The sequence below is a fragment of the Pseudophryne corroboree genome, chromosome 3, assembly GCF_028390025.1.
Source record: "Pseudophryne corroboree isolate aPseCor3 chromosome 3, aPseCor3.hap2, whole genome shotgun sequence".
NCBI classification, from domain to species: Eukaryota; Metazoa; Chordata; class Amphibia; order Anura; family Myobatrachidae; genus Pseudophryne; species Pseudophryne corroboree.
Genome location: NC_086446.1, coordinates 619378882 through 619402045, shown reverse-complemented (window position 1 = coordinate 619402045; position 23164 = coordinate 619378882). Strand labels below are relative to the sequence as shown.

Here is a 23164-nt window from a genome sequence, read left to right as displayed (position 1 = left end):
TGTTCCTGGGGATGGTTCTGGACACAGAACAGAAAAAAGTGTTTCTCCCGCAGGAGAGAGCCAAGGAGCTGTCATCTCTAGTCAGAGACCTCCTAAAACCAAAACAGGTATCGGTGCATCACTGCACACGAATCCTCGGAAAAATGGTAGCTTCATACGAAGCAATTCCATTCGGCAGGTTCCATGCAAGAACCTTTCAGTGGGACCTCTTGGACAAGTGGTCGGTATCGCATCTTCAGATGCATCGGCTGATAACCCTGTCTCCAAGGACCAGGGTGTCTCTGCTATGGTGGCTGCAGAGTGCTCTTCTTCTAGAGGGCCGCAGATTCGGCATACAGGACTGGGTCCTGGTGACCCCGGATGCCAGCCTTCGAGGCTGGGGGGCAGTCACACAGTGAAGAAATTTCCAAGGACTTTGGTCAAGTCAGGAGTCGTCCCTACACATAAATATTCTGGAACTGAGGGCCATTTACAATGCCCTAAATCAGGCAAGGCCCCTGCTTCAAAACCAGCCGGTACTGATCCAATCAGACAACATCACGCCAGTCGCCCATGTAAACCAACAGGGCGGCACAAGAAGCAGGATGGCGATGGCAGAAGCCACAAGGATTCTCCGATGGGCGGAAAATCACGTCTTAGCACTGTCAGCAGTGTTCATTCCGGGAGTGGACAACTGGGAAGCAGACTTCCTCAGCAGACGCGACCTACACCCGGGAGAGTGGGGACTTCATCCAGAAGTCTTCCAACTGTTGGAAAACCGTTGGGAAAGGCCACAGGTGGACATGATGGCGTCCCGCTTCAACAAAAAGCTAAAGAGATATTGCGCCAGGTCAAGGGACCCTCAGGCGATAGCTGTGGACGCTCTAGTGACACCTTGGGTGTACCAGTCGGTTTCTGTGTTCCCTCCTCTGCCTCTCATACCAAAGGTACTGAGAATAATAAGAAGGCGAGGAGTAAGAACGATACTCGTGGTTCCGGATTGGCCAAGAAGAGCTTGGTACCCAGAACTTCAAGACATGATATCAGAGGACCCATGGCCTCTACCGCTCAGACAGGATCTGCTACAGCAGGGGCCCTGTCTGTTCCAAGACTTACCGCGGCTGCGTTGACGGCATGGCGGTTGAATTCCGGATCCTAAAGGAAAAGGGCATTCCGGAGGAAGTCATTCCTACGCTGATAAAAGCTAGGAAAGAAGTAACCGCAAACCATTATCACCGTATTTGGCGAAAATATGTTGCGTGATGTGAGGCCAGGAAGGCCCCTACTGAGGAATTTCAGCTGGGTCGTTTCCTGCACTTCCTACAGTCGGGAGTGACTATGGGCCTAAAATTGGGTTCCATTAAGGTCCAGATTTCGGCTCTGTCAATTTTCTTCCAGAAAGAACTGGCTTCACTGCCTGAAGTTCAGACATTTGTAAAGGAAGTGCTACATGTTCAGCCCCTTTTGTGCCTCCTATGGCACCTTGGGATTTCAACGTGGTGTTGAGTTTCCTGAAATCACATGTGTTTGAGCCATTTAAAACTGTGGCTTTAAAATATCTCACGTGGAAAAGTGGTCATGTTATTGACCTTGGCTACGGCCAGGCGTGTGTCAGAATTGGCGGCTTTGTCATGTAAAAGCCCTTATCTGATTTTCCATATTGATAGGGCAGAATTGAGGACTCGTCCCCAGTTTCTCCCTAAGGTGGTATCAGCTTTTCACTTGAACCAACCTATTGTAGTGCCTGCGGCTACTAGGGACTTGGAAGATTCCAAGTTACTGGACGTAGTCAGGGCCTTGAAAATATATGTTTCCAGGACGGCTGGAGTCAGGAAAACTGACTCGCTTTTTATCCTGTATGCACCCAACAAACTAGGTGCTCCTGCTTCTAAGCAGACTATTGCTCGCTGGATTTGTAGCACAATTCAGCTGGCGCATTCTGCGGCTGGATTGCCGCATCCTAAATCAGTAAAAGCCCATTCCACAAGGAAAGTGGGCTCATCTTGGGCGGCTGCCCGAGGGGTCTTGGCTTTACAACTTTGCCGAGCTGCAACTTGGTCAGGGGCAAACACGCTTGCTAAATTTTACAAATTTGATACCCTGGCTGAGGAGGACCTTGAGTTCTCTCATTCGGTGCTGCAGAGTCATCCGCACTCTCCCGCCCGTTTGGGAGCTTTGGTATAATCCCCATGGTCCTTACGGAGTTCCCAGCATCCACTAGGACGTCAGAGAAAATAAGATTTTACTCACCGGTAAATCTATTTCTCGTAGTCCGTAGTGGATGCTGGGCGCCCATCCCAAGTGCGGATTGTCTGCAATACTTGTATATAGTTATTGCCTAACTAAAGGGTTATTGTTGAGCCATCTGTTGAGAGGCTCAGTTATATTTCATACTGTTAACTGGGTATAGTATCACGAGTTATACGGTGTGATTGGTGTGGCTGGTATGAGTCTTACGCGGGATTCCAAATCCTTTCCTTATTGTGTCAGCTCTTCCGGGCACAGTATCCTAACTGAGGTCTGGAGGAGGGGCATAGAGGGAGGAGCCAGTGCACACCAGATAGTACCTAATCTTTCTTTTAGAGTGCCCAGTCTCCTGCGGAGCCCGTCTATCTCCCATGGTCCTTACGGAGTTCCCAGCATCCACTACGGACTACGAGAAATAGATTTACCGGTGAGTAAAATCTTATTTTTTTTTACCATATATTCCTAAACAGCAAAAGAAAGTAACACCCTATCAGATGCAGTTCTTTCGGTCGCACAAGTCCAGAAGAGGTCGGGATCCTCTTTCCTCGCCAGAGGCAAAAGAGCACCTGCTTCGGCAGGTGCCCAGGAACAAAAGTCCTCCCCGGCTGCTCCAAAACCCACAGCATGACGCTGGGGCTCCCCTGAGGGAGTCCGCACCGGTGGGGGCACGTCTTCGACTTTTCAGTCAGGCCTGGGTCAGTTCAGACCTGAATCCCTGGGTGTTGGACATAGTTTCCCAGGGTTACAAATTGGAATTCGAGGAGGTGCCCCCGCGCCGATTTTTCAAATCGGCCCTACCAGCTTCCACATCGGAAAGGGATATAGTGTTAGCTGCAATTCAAACGCTGTGTATACAGCAAGTGATAATCAAGGTTCCCCTGCACCAGCAGGGAAGAGGTTACTACTCAACCCTATTTGTGGTCCCGAAACCGGATGGTTCGGTCAGACCTATTTTAAATCTGAAATCCCTACAAAAAGATTCAAATTCAAAATGGAATCTCTCAGAGCGATAATGGCCAACATGGAGGAAGGGGAGTTTATGGTGTCTCTGGACATAAAGGATGCGTACCTTCATGTCCCCATATATGCCCCCCATCAGGAATACCTGAGATTCGCTGTACAGGATTGTCATTACCAATTTCAGACGTTGCCATTTGGACTCTCCACGGCCCCGAGGATTTTCACCAAGATAATGGCGGAAATGATGGTGGTCCTGCGCAAGCATAGAGTCACAATTATCCCATACTTGGACGATCTCCTGATAAAAGCGAGATCAAGGGAGAAATTGCTGAGCAGTGTGGCGCTCTCTCTGAGAGTGCTCCAGCAACACGGTTGGATTCTAAATCTACCGAAGTCACAGTTGATTCAGACAACTCGACTACCGTTCCTAGGTATGATACTGGATACGGAACAAATGAAGGTCTTCCTCCCAATAGAGAAAGCCCAGGACATCCAGAACATGGTCAGAGACCTGCTAAAACCGAAAAGGGTGTCAGTTCACCAATGCACTCGAGTTCTGGGAAAAATGGTCTACAAGGCCATTCCCTTTGGAAGGTTCCATGCAAGGACTTTTCAATGGGACCTTCTGGACAAGTGGTCCGGGTCCCATCTGCACTTACATCGGAAAATAACTCTGTCCCCAGGGGCCAGAGTGTCCCTCCTGTGGTGGTTGCAAAGTGCTCACCTCCTGGAGGGTCGCAGGTTCGGAATTCAGGATTGGATCCTGGTTACCACGGACGCGAGCGTCCGAGGATGGGGAGCGGTCACATAGGTAAAAAATTTTCAGGGTCTTTGGTCAGACCAGGAGTCCTGCCTACACATCAATGTGTTGGTACTCAAGGCCATTTACAACGGCCTTCGACAAGCGGAGAGTCTTCTTCGAAACCTACCAGTTCTGATTCAATCAGACAATGTCACAGCAGTGGCTAATGTGAACCGCCAAGGCGGGACACGAAGCAGAGTCGCGATGGCGGAAGCCACAAGGATCCTTCGCTGGGCGGAAAATCATGTAAGCGCTCTGTCGGCTGTCTTCATTCCGGGAGTGGACAACTGGGAAGCAGACTTCCTCTGCAGACACAATCTCCATCCAGGAGAGTGGGGACTTCATCAAGAAGTCTTTGCAGACGTAACACGTCTTTGGGGAACTCCTCAAATAGACATGATGGCGTCACGCCTCAACAAAAAGCTTTGGAGGTATTGTGCCAGGTCTTGGGACCCTCAGGCAGTAGCAGTAGACGCTCTGGTAACACCGTGGGTGTTCAAATCGGTCTACGTGTTTCCTCCTCTTCCTCTCATCACAAAAGTGTTGAGGATCATAAGACGAAGAAGAGTACAGACGATACTCGTTGTCCCAGACTGGCCTCGAAGGGCCTGGTACTCGGATCTACAAGAGATGCTCACAGGGGATCCCTGGCCTCTTCCTCTCAGGGAAGACCTGTTGCAACAGGGGCCCTGTGTATTTCAAGACTTACCGCGGTTACGTTTGACGGCATGGCAGTTGAACGCCAAATCCTAGCGAAAAAGGTGATTCCGGAAGAGGTCATGCCTACTTTAATAAAGGCTAGGAAGGAGGTGACGGTAAAACATTATCACTGTATCTGGCGAAAGTATGTGTCTTGGTGTGAGTCCAAGAATGCGCCTACGGAAAATTTTCATCTGGATCGTTTTCTCCACTTCTTACAGACAGGAGTGGATATGGGCCTGAAATTAGGCTCTGTTAAGGTACAGATTTCGGCCCTCTCGATTTTCTTTCAGAAGGAATTGGCTTCTCTTCCAGAAGTCCAGACGTTTGTAAAGGGAGTGCTGCACATCCAGCCCCCTTTTGTGCCTCCAGTGGCACCATGGGACTTGAACGTGGTGTTGCAGTTCTTAAAATCACACTGGTTTGAACTGCTTACCAAGGTTGAGTTTAAATTTCTTACCTGGAAGGTGGTCATGCTGTTGGCCTTGGCATTAGCAAGGCGAGTGTCTGAATTGGCGGCTTTGTCACACAAAAGCCCCTACTTGATTTTTCATGTGGATCGAGCTGAATTGAGGACACGTCCGCAATTTTTGCCTAAAGTGGTTTCTTCATTCCATATGAATCAACCTATTGTGGTGCCTGTGGCTACAAGTGAACTGGAGGATTCCAGATACCTGGATGTAGTCAGGGCCTTAAAGACTTATGTAGCCAGAACGGCTAAAATTAGGAAAACAGAGGCTCTGTTTGTCCTGTATGCTGCTAATAAGATTGGCGCACCTGCTTCGAAGCAGACTATTGCTCGCTGGATCTGTAATACGATTCAGCAGGCTCATTCTACAGCTGGATTTCCGGTACCAAATTCGGTTAAAGCCCATTCCACTAGGAAGGTGGGCTCTTCTTGGGCGGCTGCCCAAGGCGTCTCTGCATTACAACTTTGCCGAGCGGCGACTTGGTCGGGGTCAAACACTTTTGCTAAATTCTACAAGTTTGATACCCTGGCTGATGAGGACCTAGCGTTTGCTCAGTCGGTGCTGCAGAGTCATACGCACTCTCCCGCCCGATTGGATGCTTTGGTATAAACCCCATGGTCCTTACGGAGTCCCCAGCATCCTCTAGGACGTAAGAGAAAATAAGATTTTAAACCTACCGGTAAATCTATTTCTCGTAGTCCGTAGAGGATGCTGGGCGCCCGTCCCAGTGCGGATAATCTGTAAGACTTGTATATAGTTGTTGCTTACATAAGGGTTATGTTACAGTTGAAATAGGTCTTGGACCGTTACTGTTGTTTGTTCATACTGTTAACTGGTTATGTATGTTCCAGGTTACATGGTATGATTGGTGTGGGCTGGTATGAATCTTGCCCTTGGATTGCTAAATCCTGCCTTGTATTGTCCATCTCCTCTGGGCACAGTTCTCTAACTGAGGTCTGGAGGAGGGGCATAGAGGGAGGAGCCAGTGCACACCCATAGTCAAAGTTCTTTTTAGGTGCCCTATCTCCTGCGGAGCCCGTCTATACCCCATGGTCCTTACGGAGTCCCCAGCATCCTCTACGGACTAGGAGAAATAGATTTACCGGTAGGTTTAAAATCTTATTTTTCCACTAGCTCCTTAAAACAGGGGTAAACGCGCGGGGGCGCGCATTTACCCGTGTTTTTCCCTAGTGGAAAAGGGTCCCCCTGAAAATTCCCGGATCAAGTGATCCGGGAATCCTACCCGGGTAGCTTGCCGGGTTGAACACGTGTTCAACCCGGTAAGCTGTCTAGTGTGAACGGGAGCCGTGTCGATGCGACACGGCTCCCGTTCACAGTGTTATGGGAGGGCGGCGCTGGGAGATCATGTGATCTACCAGCGCCGTCCCTGCCGCGTCACTAGCAGCATCACCAACCCGGCAATATGCCGGGTTGGTGAGCGCTGAGGGAAAGGGGGCTGTAGCACGGGTCGCAGCCGTGTCAGGCGACACGGCTGCGACCCCGTGCTACAGTGGAAAAGGGGTATTAAGGAGGAACTTCGAAACTGTGGAATAAGTATCAACAGACTCTGTCCATTCAAAACCAAACTGGTAAAGGTAAGAAAATATCCACAACACCTTGCTGTGATAGAAGAATGGAAAAACTGTGCTTGAGAGACAGAAAAAAATTGTCTGAGGCAAATCAAACTGATTTATGTGAATGTGGTGTAAACATTAGTGCCAGGACTGTTCGACGCAGACTTCAATATTTTATTTTAAATGCCAGAATTCCAAGGAAAAAATCACTTTTATCTCTCAAACAAAGACAGAAAAGATTACAATGGGCTAAAAATCATATTAATTAATCAGAAGAACAATGGAACAGTGTTATCTGGAGTGACGAAACCAGAATATCCATATTTGGTACTGAAGGAATGGAATATGGACCTAATTCAGACCTGATTGCTAGGCTGCTAAAATTGTTGTCCTGTGATCAGATAGTCGCCGCCTTAGGGGAGTGTATGTTCACCGTGCATGTGTGCGATCACCTGTGTACGCCGAGCTGCTAAAAATCCCTCAGTCAGCAGACAGCTGCAAATCTGTTTGCACCTCACTCACCACTGAATGGCTTTTACCAGTGTGTGCAGTCTGTGCACAGTCCAGGACTTATTCCTACAGTGCGATCAGAACATGCTGATCGGAGCCGGAGCTGACGTCACACACCCTCCCTGAAAACGCTTGGGCACACCTGCGTTTTTTCTCACACACCCAGAAAACGGTTCGTCACCACCCACGAACGGCCTCCTCCTGTCAATCAGCATGCGAATGGCAGTGTGATTAGATTTTACGCACCAGCCTGTCGCTGACCAGCGATGCCTGTTTGGAGCGGTGCATGCGCAGTCTGTTGCTGATCGCCCGCTGTGCGTAAACGCACAGCAGCAATCAGGACTGAATCACTCCCACTGTCCACAGAAGAATTGGAGATTTGCTACCTGAGAGCACAACACCTACTGTGAACCATCCAGTTAGTGTTATGATGTGGAGATGTATGACAGCAAAAGGTGTGCGATGAATTTGTGTGATCAATGGCACTTTAAATAGCAGCAAATACATCAGTGTCCCACAGTGGGGAGGGCGGGGCAGTTGAGGGGAGCACAAACTATTTAAACAATGTGGAAAAGAAGCAAGACTCTTGGTGGGTGCACTCTTGAAAAAGTTTATAGAGTGATCAGGATATTGGGAAAGATTTTAAAACATACATTTATTAGGTATCATTAAAAGGTAAAGGTATCCAAAATTGAAGACAAACCACATTCAGAATAAAAGGATTAGGTATGAAGTGACAAACTTCTTGTATAGATGTCTCATTGGGAACTATTGGAGGTCATAGGGACCAAAGCCGCTGCACCTGTGAACTGATAAACAATTCGAGCCCAAATGGCCAATAGAACAGACTTCCGGAAAGGTCACATGGGCTAATACACAGAACCAAATAGAATTGCTGAGATTGCGGCGAACCATAGAAATTAGTGCAGAAGGAAGTCAAGCATAGCGATTCTGCTGTCAGGGTTAGGCATGGAGTCTTACGGGTAGGCGAGTGATTCTACTACACTTGGTATTCCCAGGTAGTCTCCCATCAGGTACTGACCAAGCCCAACACTGTTTAGCTTCCAAGATCGGACGGCATTGGGCGTTTTCAGTGTGGTATGATAGTAGTTGGTTGAAAGAGCAACGGCTCCCTGGATCACTGATGAGTGATCACTCAGAGGAGAGTACAATAGGTGAAAGTGGGTAGAAACATGTAGGTGGATCTGCTGCCAATGTTAGGCGGAGGTGATATGGCTGCTGGCCATATCTCAGCCCTTGCTGTCCCTCCGGATCACTGGTCAGTGTCCATGAACAGGAAAAAAGTGCTGCGTGAGTTGTGTAAGGTTACACCGCAAAAAGATAACAAAATGTGTGCACAAGCATGCGTTGCTTATAGCCAGCTAAAAAAATGGATAAGATTAAGCACACCAATAGTAGTTGTAAGTCTGTATACACATACATACGCTTATGAGTATAGCCAATAAAAAGTACAGTAATCTGATTTGTTGCATATGTGCAAAACATGTGCCTCTGGTTGAAATTCGTTTATCCAGAAAGAATGTGCAAGACGGTGTATCAATACACACGAGGATAAGTAATGACCATTAATGCAACAATGTAAAAACTGAAGGCACAATTGATGAAAGTGTCCACCTATATGCGTAGTGATACCAGAGGAAAAGTTTGAGAGTAACAACAAAAGCTAGATCAAAATATACGGTACCCTCTTGGTATCCGATGATACAATATAAGAAAATAATATGTCACCTTAGAACATGATAATGGAAGCTAAATATTAAAGTAATATGGGTGCATGCATGCACCATATAGCGTGGGTTAAATAGAGATCCCAGCAAAATTATAGAAATAGCAACCACAATAACCCGGTAATCAGGGATCGAAGATGTTCTAGAGCCTGAAGGTACAATGACTGATACAGAGGGCCGCCGTACACAATGGACTCAGCGGTGTCAAATCTTTAGGCGGGGTTTGAAGCGCAGTGAGTCCGGGACCAGGTGCAGCTGTGGTAGAGAGGAAGACCGGTTTCGCCCACACCGGGGCTTGATCACATCCGGATAGATGCGCGCTGTGTCCGGTGGGTTTAAAAGCCCTAACCGGGCTGTGACGCATGTTAGTCACATGGTCATGTGGGCGGTGTTCAGGCTAGAGTGGTCAGAATGCACCAACCCACACAGCCTACGTCAATGTATGTTTTAAAATCTTTCCCAATATCCTGATCACTGTATATCATTTTTCAAGAGTGCACCCACCAAGAGTCTTGCTTCTTTTCCACATTGTTTAAATAGTTATACTGTTTGACTCCGAGTGCACCACCAAAGTGACACCATTTAGGTAATTACCTTTAATTGTCAATTTTGTTTGGTTATATAGTATTTGTATCAATAGCTGGAGCGGAATCTTCCTTGTCGAATAATTGGGAGCACAAACTATGCAGAACAGTGGGTAAGCAGCGGGTGAATAGATGTTATGCGCACAGCATCTATACTCTGTGCAGAGAGAGCCAGGTGCAGCCCAGCATCTCAGAGTGCTGGGCACGCCCCCACAGTACGGAAATGGGAGTGACATGAGGCTCCACCCCTTATCCCTAGGCCCCATCCCTTTTCTGATTTGGGTGCGCTTTTGGCATGCCAAAGTTCCCGATCCACTGGCCACCAATGTTGGGAGGTATGTAATTGCAGCAAAAGGCTTCCCAATAAAGTACTAATGAATATTGTGCAAAACTAAGAAATGTAGTTTCCACAGTTCAGTACGTATATTATTACGTGTTATAAAGTTCATTGGCCCTCATTCCGAGTTGTTCGCTCGGTATTTTTCATCGCATCGCAGTGAAAATCCGCTTAGTACGCATGCGCAATGTTCGCACTGCGACTGCGCCAAGTAACTTTACTATGAAGAAAGTATTTTTACTCACGGCTTTTTCTTTGCTCCGGCGATCGTAATGTGATTGACAGGAAATGGGTGTTACTGGGCGGAAACACGGCGTTTCAGGGGCGTGTGGCTGAAAACGCTACCGTTTCCGGAAAAAACGCAGGAGTGGCCGGGGAAACGGTGGGAGTGCCTGGGCGAACGCTGGGTGTGTTTGTGACGTCAACCAGGAACGACAAGCACTGAAATGATCGCACAGGCAGAGTAAGTCTGGAGCTACTCTGAAACTGCTAAGTAGTTAGTAATCGCATTATTGCGAATACATCGGTCGCAATTTTAAGAAGCTAAGATTCACTCCCAGTAGGCGGCGGCTTAGCGTGTGTAACTCTGCTAAATTCGCCTTGCGACCGATCAACTCGGAATGAGGGCCATTGTATTATGTTCTAAGTGAAATTGCCATTGTAATGATGTATGCTTTTTAGAATAATTCTAAAATATGAGTGCGCCACTACTGTGTGTGTGTGTGAAAAATAAGAGAGGGAGCAGCCTGATCATATAGGAGGGGGTATGGAGAGGCGGTAGAGGGCGTGGTGATGCAATTGCGTCATCATAGCCCCACCCCCCGCTTTACAATGCCCACATTACCGGCATTGCAAAGCTGGGGGGCGGGGCTACAATGACGCGATATAACACGAATTGCGTCATTGCCCTACCCCCTTCTTTGCGATGGGATGCCGCTGTGGCCATGTCATGCGGCGAGCGGTGGAGTGCGGCGGGGGTGAGCACCATGCAGGAGACTTGCCCACTTCCCCGGGGGGCCGTAAGTGCCACCCAATTTTCGGGAGCCTTCCGGGAGAGTAGGCAAGTATGAGCAGAAGGCTTTCATAGCCCTCCCTGTGCCGCATACTCCTTGCCCCGGAGAATCCTTTGCGCGTGATGTCACAGAAATGCCTCCCTGCCGCAGCGCCCAAATCCCCAGAGACCCTGACTCCGCAACACAGCACCTGGGCTGCTGGCCTGGAAGCCCCGAGATGGCTAATGTAATGGATAGAGTGGGTGATATCGCGGAGGGTAATGTCTGGACGCTGAATCAGTGTAAAAGGTGACCAGTGTTGTGCAGTGTTACTCTCGCTGAATCAATGTAAAAGGTGAGTCAGTCAGTTCTGCCAGACAGTCACTATTGTTAGCGCCGGTGTCACAACGCACCGCATTACAGGGAAGTAGACGCACTAAATATACTACACCTCCCAGCAGCCCTTAGCGCCAAAGCATTCCGGCGCTAATGCCTGCTGGGAGCTGTAGTTTATAGAGTGCATCTTCACTGTAATGTGGCGCGTTGGGACACCGGCGCTAACAATAGGGACTGCCTGCTGTGCGAGTCTCTGGGAGAGCCACTGCCAAAGGGAGGACAGCAGCTTGGCTGCTTCCAGGAGGAGAAGCATTACCCGCCCCTCCCCCACTCGCAGTACCTCCGGGCCCCATCCACAGCACTCCCACCTCCACCACCTGCGGTGGCTCCGGACCCCCTCCCACACCTGCAGCACCCCTGTAACTGCCCCTCCCCCACCCGTGGCACCACCGCACCAGCCCCTCCCCCACCCGTGGCACCACCGCACCAGCCCCTCCCCCACCCGAGGCACCACCGCACCAGCCCCTCCCCCACCCGAGGCACACCCGCACCCGCCACTCCCCCAACCACAGCACCTACTAGGTGATTCATCAGGCCCTGCGTGCGCTGTTCAACCTGTTTGAAAGGGGCTACGACCCCTTAACCATTGCACGCCCATTGTCCATGCAATATTTAACCACACAATTATGATTGGAGGTAATACTCCATATAATAAAAATAATGCACGCCCCAAGGGCGTGCAATGGCTAAGGGGGCGTAGCCCCTTGCGACGGTGAGAAGAGCGCCCGTAGGGTGCGATGAATCACCTAGTAATTAATATATATTTATTTTTTAGCTCTCTTTAGTGAAATACTGAAAAGTGTGCCAACTTGTTTTCGGTTATCTTTGTTAATTGTATTGCGTGGATAGGTGGTTTTTTGCTTGTTTGAGATCGCAACGGCATGCAGATAATCTATTTTATAGTATCATAGGAGGACTCAATGTTGTACAATGACTCTTATGATGCAATTTCCAAATTTTTGTAACTATTGTTTTATTTGAAACCACATTTAAAATCAACTTCAGTTTTTGCAGTAAGTCTGAGAATGACGGTTCTCGCGAATAAACACCATGTTTAAGGCGCAAGATCCGGCATTCTCAGACGTGCGGTGAATTGAATAGCTCCAAGTGCTCTCTCCCAGTGCCATTCAATTTGCGTTGAATTGAATCGATCCCATTGGAAGTGTTCGTTTCTGATTATGGCCGCCTATCCGTTTTCGCAATGTAAATGTGAAAGACATTCATTTCTGGTGGCCCTCTGTCTAAATTATGGAGGATCGAAGCCTCTTCAAGGAGTGGTCATTTTGAAGTTTAGTCTTCTGACAAACTAGGTGGTTATGGGTTTTATTCTAATATATTTGGAAGTTATACCATTGCCAATCTCTGGTAGATCCTTTTAGTCCATCTAGTACTGCCTAATTAAGGTATAGTCTAGCCTGGATTGTAAATGTGGTGTACTGATTTGTATCCTACCATTTTTATGGTGGTTTCCCGTAAATAATAGTCAGCTACCTTAGCAGCCCCATTTAGCCTAACCAGAAAATCTGAAACTTGTATAAATTGCCTTTGCGGAATTTGGAGTCTGCCTTCCTATAGGTTTTTATTTCATTGTTAGTGATTAATAAAATGTTTAGTGTTAAAGTATTAAATACCCTGAAATCAGGGAGGGCTGTAATTAGACATGTGACACCTCTAGTATGTGTGTGTGTTTTTATCAGCTTTTTCAAAGGTTCTCTTTTGTCTCCAAGGCTTTGGACGGAAGGATGTTGTTGAACACTTACTGCAGAGTGGTGCCAATGTCCACGCCCGTGACGATGGTGGCCTTATTCCTTTGCACAATGCCTGCTCTTTCGGTCATGCTGAAGTTGTCAATCTTTTGCTGAGACACGGCGCTGATCCTAATTCCCGTGACAATTGGAATTATACCCCTCTCCATGAAGCCGCTATCAAAGGCAAAATAGATGTCTGCATAGGTATGCCTGTCTCTAACTGTATATTCTTCAATACACAACCTTGGTAACATGCCGCATGTACCATGCACACAGAGAGGGTATCGGTTTACTAGAACTCTGTTTATAGCTGCTCAGCTACTTTATTCAACCAACGTGACCTCCTTTTATTATGTGGATATTTTTTCTCAGCAAAGCTTATGGGACAGTGGACCATGGAATTGCAGGTTGGCTGGAACTGGCGCTTAAACTAATTGTAACTTTAAAAGTAAGCTACTCTTCTTTGCAACCCCATCATGCCACAGGAGATAGGGCACTGAGTTCCCTCCCTCATGCTCATTTGTGCGAGGGTTAGGTTATTGACTGACGTTTTCCCTACAGATTTGTTTGATTATTCTAACGGTTCCACTGGGTTACTGCTACTTCTTACCAGATTCTCTTATATAGTGTTCATTCTAGCACCCTGCACCTTTCAAATCCTGTGCAGTTCTTCTTTCCTGCCTGGGGTGTCGCTCTCTGCTCTGGTGCTTCTCAGCACACACATGTCTGTATCACAGCACTGAGTAACAGATCAGACTATGCTGAGAAGCCTCACAGCAGAGAGCGACACCCCAGGCAGGAAAGAGGAACTGCACAGATTTTAAAAGGTGCAGGGTGCTAGAATGAACACTACTATAGAAGTACTGGCATGATGGGGTGGCAGGAGAGGGGAGCTTACTTTTAAAGTTACAGTACAGGTGTGTCCTCTTACATCCGCGCTGCAGTCATTCTAAACAGCACTTGAGGACTGTAGCGCTGAGCGTCTTTTTTCTTTTTTTTTTGGTGGGGGTGTTTTCCCCCCGCAACGATGTGTGCTAGACGCCAAGTAATGTAATGTGACGCACAAACAGCTTCTGCTGATAAAAATGATATGCAGCATGCCTATATTCTGTGTAGTTGCTCTCTCGTCTGTATCCGAAATGCAACCTTTTGTATGCAAATACAGTCGCAGTCAAACACAGAATTTAGGCATGCTACATATCATTTTAGTCAGCCGAAGCCGCTTGTGCGTCCTATTATATTACTTTGCGTCCTAGGGTGTGTACACACGGTGAGATATTTTCTTTCGATTTTGACTATATAGTCAAAATCGCAAGAAAAGTTAGTGCAGATCGCAAGGTGAAAGTCACCTTGCGATCCCGATACGTGGTCCCGCCAGGTCGGCATCGCAAGAAAAGATAGCCTGTGCAGGCAAGTCAATCCTTGCTAGATCGGTGTACTATCTAGTTCATCTCGCATGTCAATGACATCTCACATAAGCCAAAATCTCACATAAGCCAAAATCGTAAGCACACATAGTTCATATCTCAAGAAAAGTAAGTCAAAATCTGTGCTATCTGGGCTCCGGGGAGTTCAAGGGAAATCGCAAGTAAAAATCGGGCATAGCAAGGATCTCACCGTGTGTACACACCTTAAAACCCATTTTCGCGAAAAAAGTCACATTGCACTCACATTTTATAGCGCATGGAGCAAAGATATAAGAGGACACATCTGTAGTTTAAGTTCCAGCTCCAGCCCCAACCTGCAATCCCATGGTCCAGTGTTCCCAGCCTGCTTCAAAGAAAAGGATTCAACGGTAAGTGACCAAACATCCTCTCTTCTTTCAGCTGCAGATTATGGTTAATAACCCGTCAGTATATAACAGTGTAATTATTTTCTGCATGAATTGAAGATATATACACACACTTTTTTTTTTACAGTAAAAGAAGAAAAACCAGCTTTCACATTTAAGTTGGGAGTAAAAAAGGGTTGTTTTATTCTTCAGAACAGGTCCGTGTGACAGCTGCAGCCCTCATATGGACACTAATGAACCTGTTTTGAAGAATAAAACCTTTTTTTTTTTTTTTTTCCCATCTGAAACGTGAGTGCTGGTTTTTCTTTTTATTTTGCTTGAAAATAGTGAGTATATAGGTACAGGTTGAGTATCCCTTATCCAAAATGCTTGGGACCAGAGGTATTTTGGATATGGGATTTTTCCGTATTTTGGAATAATTGCATACCATAATGAGATATCATGGCAATGGGACCTAAATCTAAGCACAGAATGCATTTATGTATCATATATACTAGTGATGAGCGGATTCGGTTTTACTCGGTTCTCAAAACCGAATCTTATTGGCTATCCAAAACACGTGACATCCGTGAGCCAATAAGATTCGGTTTTGAGAACCGAGTAAAACCGAGTAAAACCGAATCCGCTCATCTCTAATATATACCTTATACACACAGCCTGAAGGTAATTTTAGCCAATATTTTTTATAACTTTGTGCATTAAACAAAGTGTGTGTACATTCACACGATTCATTTATGTTTCATATACACCTTATATACACAGTCTGAAGGTAATTTAATACAATATTTTTAATAACTGTGTGTATTAAACAAAGTTTTTTAATTGATCCATTGATCCATCAAAAAACAAAAGTTTCACAATCTCACTCACTCAAAGTCTGTATTTCGGAATATTCCGTATTTCGGATATTTGGATATGGGATACTCAACCTGTATAGTCAAAAGAATTAAGATACCTTGGGCAGATGTGTCAAGCAATGAAAAAGAGTGAAGTGCACCAATGGAGATGTCCATTGCAACCAAGCTTCTACCTATCATTTTATAGAATGTACCTAATAAATGCTACCTTGAAGCTGATTGGTTGCTATTGGCTTCTTATCCGCTGGTGCACTTCTTCACTGTTTTCACTGCTTGATACAGCTGAACTAGACTCTGCTTAGGAGCAGATCATGAACACTACATTGTGCACATACCAGATTCTAGTGTATCCTATTGGCCCCCGATCAGCTGATGTGGACATGTTAATAAATGTATATCTTTTCTGTTATGAATTAGTATAATTGGAAGACTGAATCTGGCACTGTAATTGTATGATAATGGTGTCTGTTGATTGAATGCACCACTAATTATTTTCTTTATTAGATGTACATTATATCACTATACTAATAGTGGCTGTTTGGTTTTCAGTACTGCTTCAGCACGGAGCAGATCCAACAATCCGTAACACAGACAGCCGCACAGCTTTGGACTTATCTGACCCATCTGCAAAAGCCGTGCTGACAGGTAAGGATTGCTTTGCACTGCTTCTTGGTATGAGCTGCTTCTTAAACAGACTATGGGGCTGACCTTTTCCCTGCGGCTGGTGGTGATCGGTCTTGCAGGTCACAGTAAAAATACGCACTGTCATTTAGTTCTACCTATCATTTAAACTTGGCAGGTAGGACTGCATTTGTTATTGGTTTCCTTCTGTATGGCTCAGGTGAAAGTAACTGGTTTTGTAATATCATTTTCATCAAATATGTTGAAAGTTTTGCCGTATATCTGTGTAAAGGCCCATACACACTGGGCGATTTTGAGCTGAAAGCAGCTCACTTTTAGTGTTTTGAGCTGCTTTCAGCTTAAAACCGCCCAGTGTGTATGCCCCTGCTTCATCGCCGGCGGTTGCCGTTCATCTGCTGGTGTTACCAGCAGATGAACGGCAGGGTGGACAGCTTTCCATAGCGTCCTGCTATGGAAAGCCGTTCACCCCCACTGACATCGCTCGGCAGGGGGAAAAATCACTCAGTGTGTATGCACTAAGCGATTTTCAGCCCAGCGATGTCAGCTATCATCGCTATGCAGACCATCGTTGGGCAAAAACGCCCAGTGTGCATGCACCTTAAGGATGTCTATGTAAAAGGAGTTGAAATATGAAATTGTAGTATTTTATTTATTTTGTTTTAGTTTTTTTAATATTATATGTGTTTTAACTTTGCAGGGGAATACAAGAAGGATGAACTGTTGGAAAGTGCAAGGTATGCATTGTTTGTTTTGTCTCACCCAATCTCACCTCTGAAGTAATGGTAGATCGCGGTGCGATATTCTAAAATTCTTTTCACGTGCATGATACGACCAAACAGACAGGGTTTAGCTGTGTAAAGTGGCTAAAGTCTAAACTAATGGGCGCTACACTAAAATTATTCTTTTGGGTGCTCAAATAGTTAATTTTTTAAACATTTCAGCTTGCCACCACAGGAGGCTGCGAGCTGAAATGTTTGTGCCCACCGCTATTTACGCCTGACCGGATCAACAATTGAATTGCTCCAATGGGTGCCATCTTATGGCAGCTGCGGGTAAAAACAGTTCAATTTTCCTCCTTAGACAGATTGTTCCAAACAGTGTTTCTCTGACGTCCTAAGTGGATGCTGGGGACTCCGTCAGGACCATGGGGATTAGCGGCTCCGCAGGAGACAGGGCACAAAAGTAAAAGCTTTAGGATCAGGTGGTGTGCACTGGCTCCTCCCCCTATGACCCTCCTCCAAGCCTCAGTTAGATTTTTGTGCCCGGCCGAGAAGGGTGCAATCTAGGTGGCTCTCCTAAAGAGCTGCTTAGAGTAAAAGTTTGTTAGGTTTTTTTATTTTCAGTGAGTCCTGCTGGCAACAGGCTCACTGCTACGAGGGACTTAGGGGAGAGAAGTGAACTCACCTGCGTGCAGGATGGATTGGCTTCTTAGGCTACTGGACACCATTAGCTCCAGAGGGAGTCGGAACACAGGTCTCACCCTGGGGTTCGTCCCGGAGCCGCGCCGCCGACCCCCCTTGCAGATGCCGAAAAGTGAAGGTCCAGAAACGGCGGCAGAAGACTCTTCAGTCTTCATAAGGTAGCGCACAGCACTGCAGCTGTGCGCCATTGTTGTCAGCACACTTCATAGCAGCGGTCACTGAGGGTGCAGGGCGCTGGATGGGGCGCCCTGGGCAGCAATGATAGTACCTTATTCTGGCTAAAAATACATCACATATAGCCCCTGGGGGCTATATGGATGTATTTAACCCCTGCCAGGTCTCAGAAAAACGGGAGAAGAAGCCCGCCGAAAAGGGGGCGGGGCCTATTCTCCTCAGCACACAGTGCCATTTTCCCTCACAGAAATGCTGGTGGGAAGGCTCCCAGGCTCTCCCCTGCACTGCACTACAGAAACAGGGTTAAAACAGAGAGGGGGGGCACTTATTTGGCGATATGTATATATATATATATTAAAATGCTATAAGGGAAAAACACTTATATAAAGGTTGTCCCTGTATAATTATAGCGTTTTTGGTGTGTGCTGGAAAACTCTCCCTCTGTCTCCCCAAAGGGCTAGTGGGGTCCTGTCCTCTATCAGAGCATTCCCTGTGTGTGTGCTGTGTGTCGGTACGTGTGTGTCGACATGTATGAGGACGATGTTGGTGAGGAGGCGGAGCAATTGCCTGAAATGGTGATGTCACTCTCTAGGGAGTCGACACCGGAATGGATGGCTTATTTAAGGAATTACGTGATAATGTCAACACGCTGCAAGGTCGGTTGACGACATGAGAGGGCCGGCAAACAAATTAGTACCTGTCCAGGCGTCTCAAACACCGTCAGGGGCTGTAAAACGCTCATTTACCTCAGTCGGTCGACACAGACACGGACACTGACTCCAGTGTCGACGGTGAAGAAACAAACGTATTTTCCTTTAGGGCCACACGTTACATGTTAAGGGCAATGAAGGAGGTGTTACATATTTCTGATACTACAAGTACCACAAGAAGGGTATTATGTGGGGTGTGAAAAAACTACCTGTAGTTTTTCCTGAATCAGATAAATTAAATGAAGTGTGTGATGATGCGTGGGTTTCCCCCGATAGAAAATTATTGGCGGTATACCCTTTCCCGCCAGAAGTTAGGGCGCGTTGGGAAACACCCTTTAGGGTGGATAAGGCGCTCACACGCTTATCAAAACAAGTGGCGGTACCGTCTCCAGATAGGGCCGCCCTCAAGGAGCCAGCTGAGAGGCTGGAAAATATCCTAAAAAGGTATATACACACATACGGGTGTTATACTGCGACCAGCGATCGCCTCAGCCTGGATGTGCAGCGCTGGGGTGGCTTGGTCGGATTCCCTGACTGAAAATATTGATACCCTTGACAGGGACAGTATTTTATTGACTATAGAGCATTTAAAGGATGCATTTCTATATATGCGAGATGCACAGAGGGATATTTGCACTCTGGCATCAAGAGTAAGTGCGATGTCCATATCTGCCAGAAGATGTTTATGGACACGACAGTGGTCAGGTGATGCAGATTCCAAACGGCACATGGAAGTATTGCCGTATAAAGGGGAGGAGTTATTTGGGGTTGGTCCATCGGACCTGGTGGCCTCGGCAACAGCTGGAAAATCCACCTTTTTTACCCCAAATCACATCTCAGCAGAAAAAGACACCGTCTTTTCAGCCTCAGTCCTTTCGTCCCCATAAGGGCAAGCGGGCAAAAGGCCAGTCATATCTGCCCAGGGATAGAGGAAAGGGAAGAAGACTGCAGCAGGCAGCCCATTCCCAGGAACAGAAGCCCTCCACAGCTTCTGCCAAGTCCTCAGCATGACGCTGGGGCCGTACAAGCGGACTCAAGTGCGGTGGGGGGTCGTCTCAAGAGTTTCAGCGTGTAGTGGGCTCACTCGCAAGTGGACCCCTGGATCCTACAAGTAGTATCCCAGGGGTACAGACTGGAAATTCGAGACGTCTCCCCCTCACAGGCTCCTGATGTCTGCTTTACCAACGTCTTCCTCCGACAGGGAGGCAGTATTGGAAACAATTCACAAGCTGTATTCCCAGCAGGTGATAATCAAAGTACCCCTCCTACAACAAGGAAAGGGGTATTATTCCACACTATATTGTGGTACTGAAGCCAGACGGCTCGGTGAGACCTATTCTAAATGGGAAATCTTTGAACACTTACATACAAAGGTTCAAATCAAGATGGAGTCACTCAGAGCAGTGATAGCGAACCAGGAAGAAGGGGACTATATGGTGTCCTTGGACATCAAGGATGCTTACCTCCATGTCCCAAATTGCCCTTCTCACCAAGGGTACCTCAGGTTCGTGGTACGGAACTGTCACTATCAGTTTCAGACGCTGCCGTTTGGATTGTCCACGGCACCCCGGGTCTTTACCAAAGTAATGGCCGAAATGATGATTCTTCTTCAAAGAAAAGGCGTCTTAATTATCCCTTACTTGGACGATCTCCTGATAAGGGCAAGGTCCAGAGAACAGTTGGAAGTCGGAGTAGCACTATCTCAAGTAGTTCTACGACAGCACGGGTGGATTCTAAATATCCAAAATCGCAGCCGTTTCCGACGACACGTCTGCTGTTCCTAGAGATGGTTCTGGACACAGTCCAGAAAAAGGTGTTTCTCCCGGAGGAGAAAGCCAGGGAGTTATCCGAGCTAGTCAGGAACCTCCTAAAACCAGGAAAAGTGTCAGTGCATCATTGCACAAGAGTCCTGGGAAAAATGGTGGCTTATTACGAAGCGATTCCATTCGGCAGATTCCACGCAAGAACTTTTCAGTGGGATCTGCTGGACAAATAGTCCGGATCGCATTTTCAGATGCATCAGCGGATAACCCTATCTCCAAGGACAAGGGTGTCTCTCCTGTGGTGGTTACAGAGTGCTCATCTTCTAGAGGGCCGCAGATTCGGCATTCAGGATTGGATGCTGGTGACCACGGAGGCCAGCCTGAGAGGCTGGGGAGCAGTCACACAGGGAAAAAATTTCCAGGGAGTGTGATCAAGTCTGGAGATTTTTCTCCACATAAATATACTGGAGCTAAGGGCAATTTACAATGCTCTAAGCTTAGCAAGACCTCTGCTTCAAGGTCAGCCGGTATTGATCCAGTGGGACAACATCGCGGCAGTCGCCCACGTAAACAGACAGGGCGGCACAAGAAGCAGGAGGGCAATGGCAGAAACTGCAAGGATTTTTCGCTGGGCGGAAAATCATGTGATAGCACTGTCAGCAGTGTTCATTCCGGGAGTGGACAACTGGGAAGCAGACTTCCTCAGCAGGCACAACCTCCACCCGGGAGAGTGGGGACTTCATCGGGAAGTCTTCCACATGATTGTGAACCGTTGGAAAAGACCAAAGGTGGACATGATGGCGTCCCGCCTGAACAAAAAACTGGACAAGTATTGCGCCAGGTCAAAAGACCCTCAGGCAATAGCTGTGGACGTTCTGGTAACACCGTGGGTGTACCAGTCGGTGTATGTCTTCCCTCCTCTGCTTCTCATACCCAAGGTATTGAGAATTATAAGACGTAGAGGAGTAAGAACTATACTCGTGGCTCCAGATTGGCCAAGAAGGACTTGGTACCCGGAACTTCAAGAGATGCTCACAGAGGACTCATGGCCTCTGCCGCTAAGAAGGGACTTGCTTCAGCAAGTACCATGTCTGTTCCAAGACTTACCGCGGCTGCGTTTGACGGCATGGCGGTTGAACGCCGGATCCTAAGGGAAAAAGGCATTCCGGAAGATGTCATTCCTACCCTGGTCAAAGCCAGGAAGGAGGTGACCGCACAACATTATCACCACATGTGGCGAAAATATGTTGCGTGGTGTGAGGCCAGGAAGGCCCCATGAAGAAATTTCAACTCGGTCGTTTCCTGCATTTCCTGCAAACAGGAGTGTCTATGGGCCTCAAATTGGGGTCCATTAAGGTTCAAATTTCGGCCCTGTCGATTTTCTTCCAGAAAGAATTGGCTTCAGTTCCTGAAGTCCAGAAGTTTGTCAAGGGAGTACTGCATATACAACCCCCTTTTGTGCCTCCAGTGGCACTGTGGGATCTCAATGTAGTTCTGGGATTCCTAAAATCACATTGGTTTAAACCGCTCAAATCTGTGGATTTGAAATATCTCACAGGGTAAGGGACCATGCTGTTGGCCCTGGCCTCGGCCAGGCGAGTGTCAGAATTGGCGGCGTTTGTCTCAAAAAAAGCCCATATCTGATTGTCCATTCGGACAGGGCAGAGCTGCGGACTCATCCCCAGTTTCTCCCTAAGGTGGTGTCGGTGTTTCACCCGAACCAGCTTATTGTGGTACCTGCGGCCACTAGGGACTTGGAGGACTCCAAGTTGCTAGATGTTGTCAGGGCCCTGAAAATATAGTTTCCAGGACGGCTGGAGTCAGGAAAACTGACTTGCTGTTATCCTGTATGCACCCAACAAACTGGGTGCTCTTGCTTCTAAGCAGACGATTGCTAGTTGGATGTGTAGTACAATTCAGCTTGCACATTCTGTGGCAGGCCTGCCACAGCCAAAATATGTAAATGCCCATTCCACAAGGAAGGTGGGCTCATCTTGGGCGGCTGCCCGAGGGGTCTCGGCTTTACAACTTTGCCGAGCTGATACTTGGTCAGGGGCACACCCTGACTGAGGAGGACCTGGAGTTCTCTCATTCGGTGCTGCAGAGTCATCCGCACTCTCCCGCCCGTTTGGGAGCTTTGGTATAATCCCCATGGTCCTGACGGAGTCCCCAGCATCCACTTAGGACGTCAGAGAAAATAAGAATTTACTTACCGATAATTCTATTTCTCGTAGTCCGTAGTGGATGCTGGGCGCCCATCCCAAGTGCGGATTGTCTGCAATACTTGTACATAGTTATTGTTACAAAAATCGGGTTATTATTGTTGTGAGCCATCTTTTCAGAGGCTCCTCTGTTATCATGCTGTTAACTGGGTTCAGATCACAGGTTGTACAGTGTGATTGGTGTGGCTGGTATGAGTCTTACCCGGGATTCAAAATCCTTCCTTATTGTGTACGCTCGTCCGGGCACAGTATCCTAACTGAGGCTTGGAGGAGGGTCATAGGGGGAGGAGCCAGTGCACACCACCTGATCCTAAAGCTTTTACTTTTGTGCCCTGTCTCCTGCGGAGCCGCTAATCCCCATGGTCCTGACGGAGTCCCCAGCATCCACTACGGACTACGAGAAATAGAATTATCGGTAAGTAAATTCTTATTTTTTATTGTGAACAAGAAAATGCGTAAAGTAAATTTATAAAATCATTCATTTCATTTCTACAGATTACTTTAAAAAAAAAAAATTAGCATAATTATTCAACCCTA

General features: G+C 47.2%; 1 protein-coding gene and 1 pseudogene across 4 annotated transcripts in view; one reads left to right on the top strand and one right to left on the bottom strand.

Annotated features, from left to right (window-relative positions):
• The window catches only part of TNKS2 (tankyrase 2), a 204688-nt gene that overhangs the window by 37007 nt on the left and 144517 nt on the right, over positions 1–23164 (top strand). For all 4 annotated transcript variants that reach the window (XM_063961657.1, XM_063961655.1, XM_063961658.1 and 1 more), the window contains exons 2-4: positions 13026–13250; positions 16245–16340; positions 17035–17071. In XM_063961657.1, the coding sequence (XP_063817727.1) occupies positions 13026–13250; positions 16245–16340; positions 17035–17071 (358 nt within the window). The remainder of the gene's footprint in view (positions 1–13025; positions 13251–16244; positions 16341–17034; positions 17072–23164) is intronic.
• LOC134894985 (5S ribosomal RNA) lies at positions 8236–8353 on the bottom strand (annotated as a pseudogene).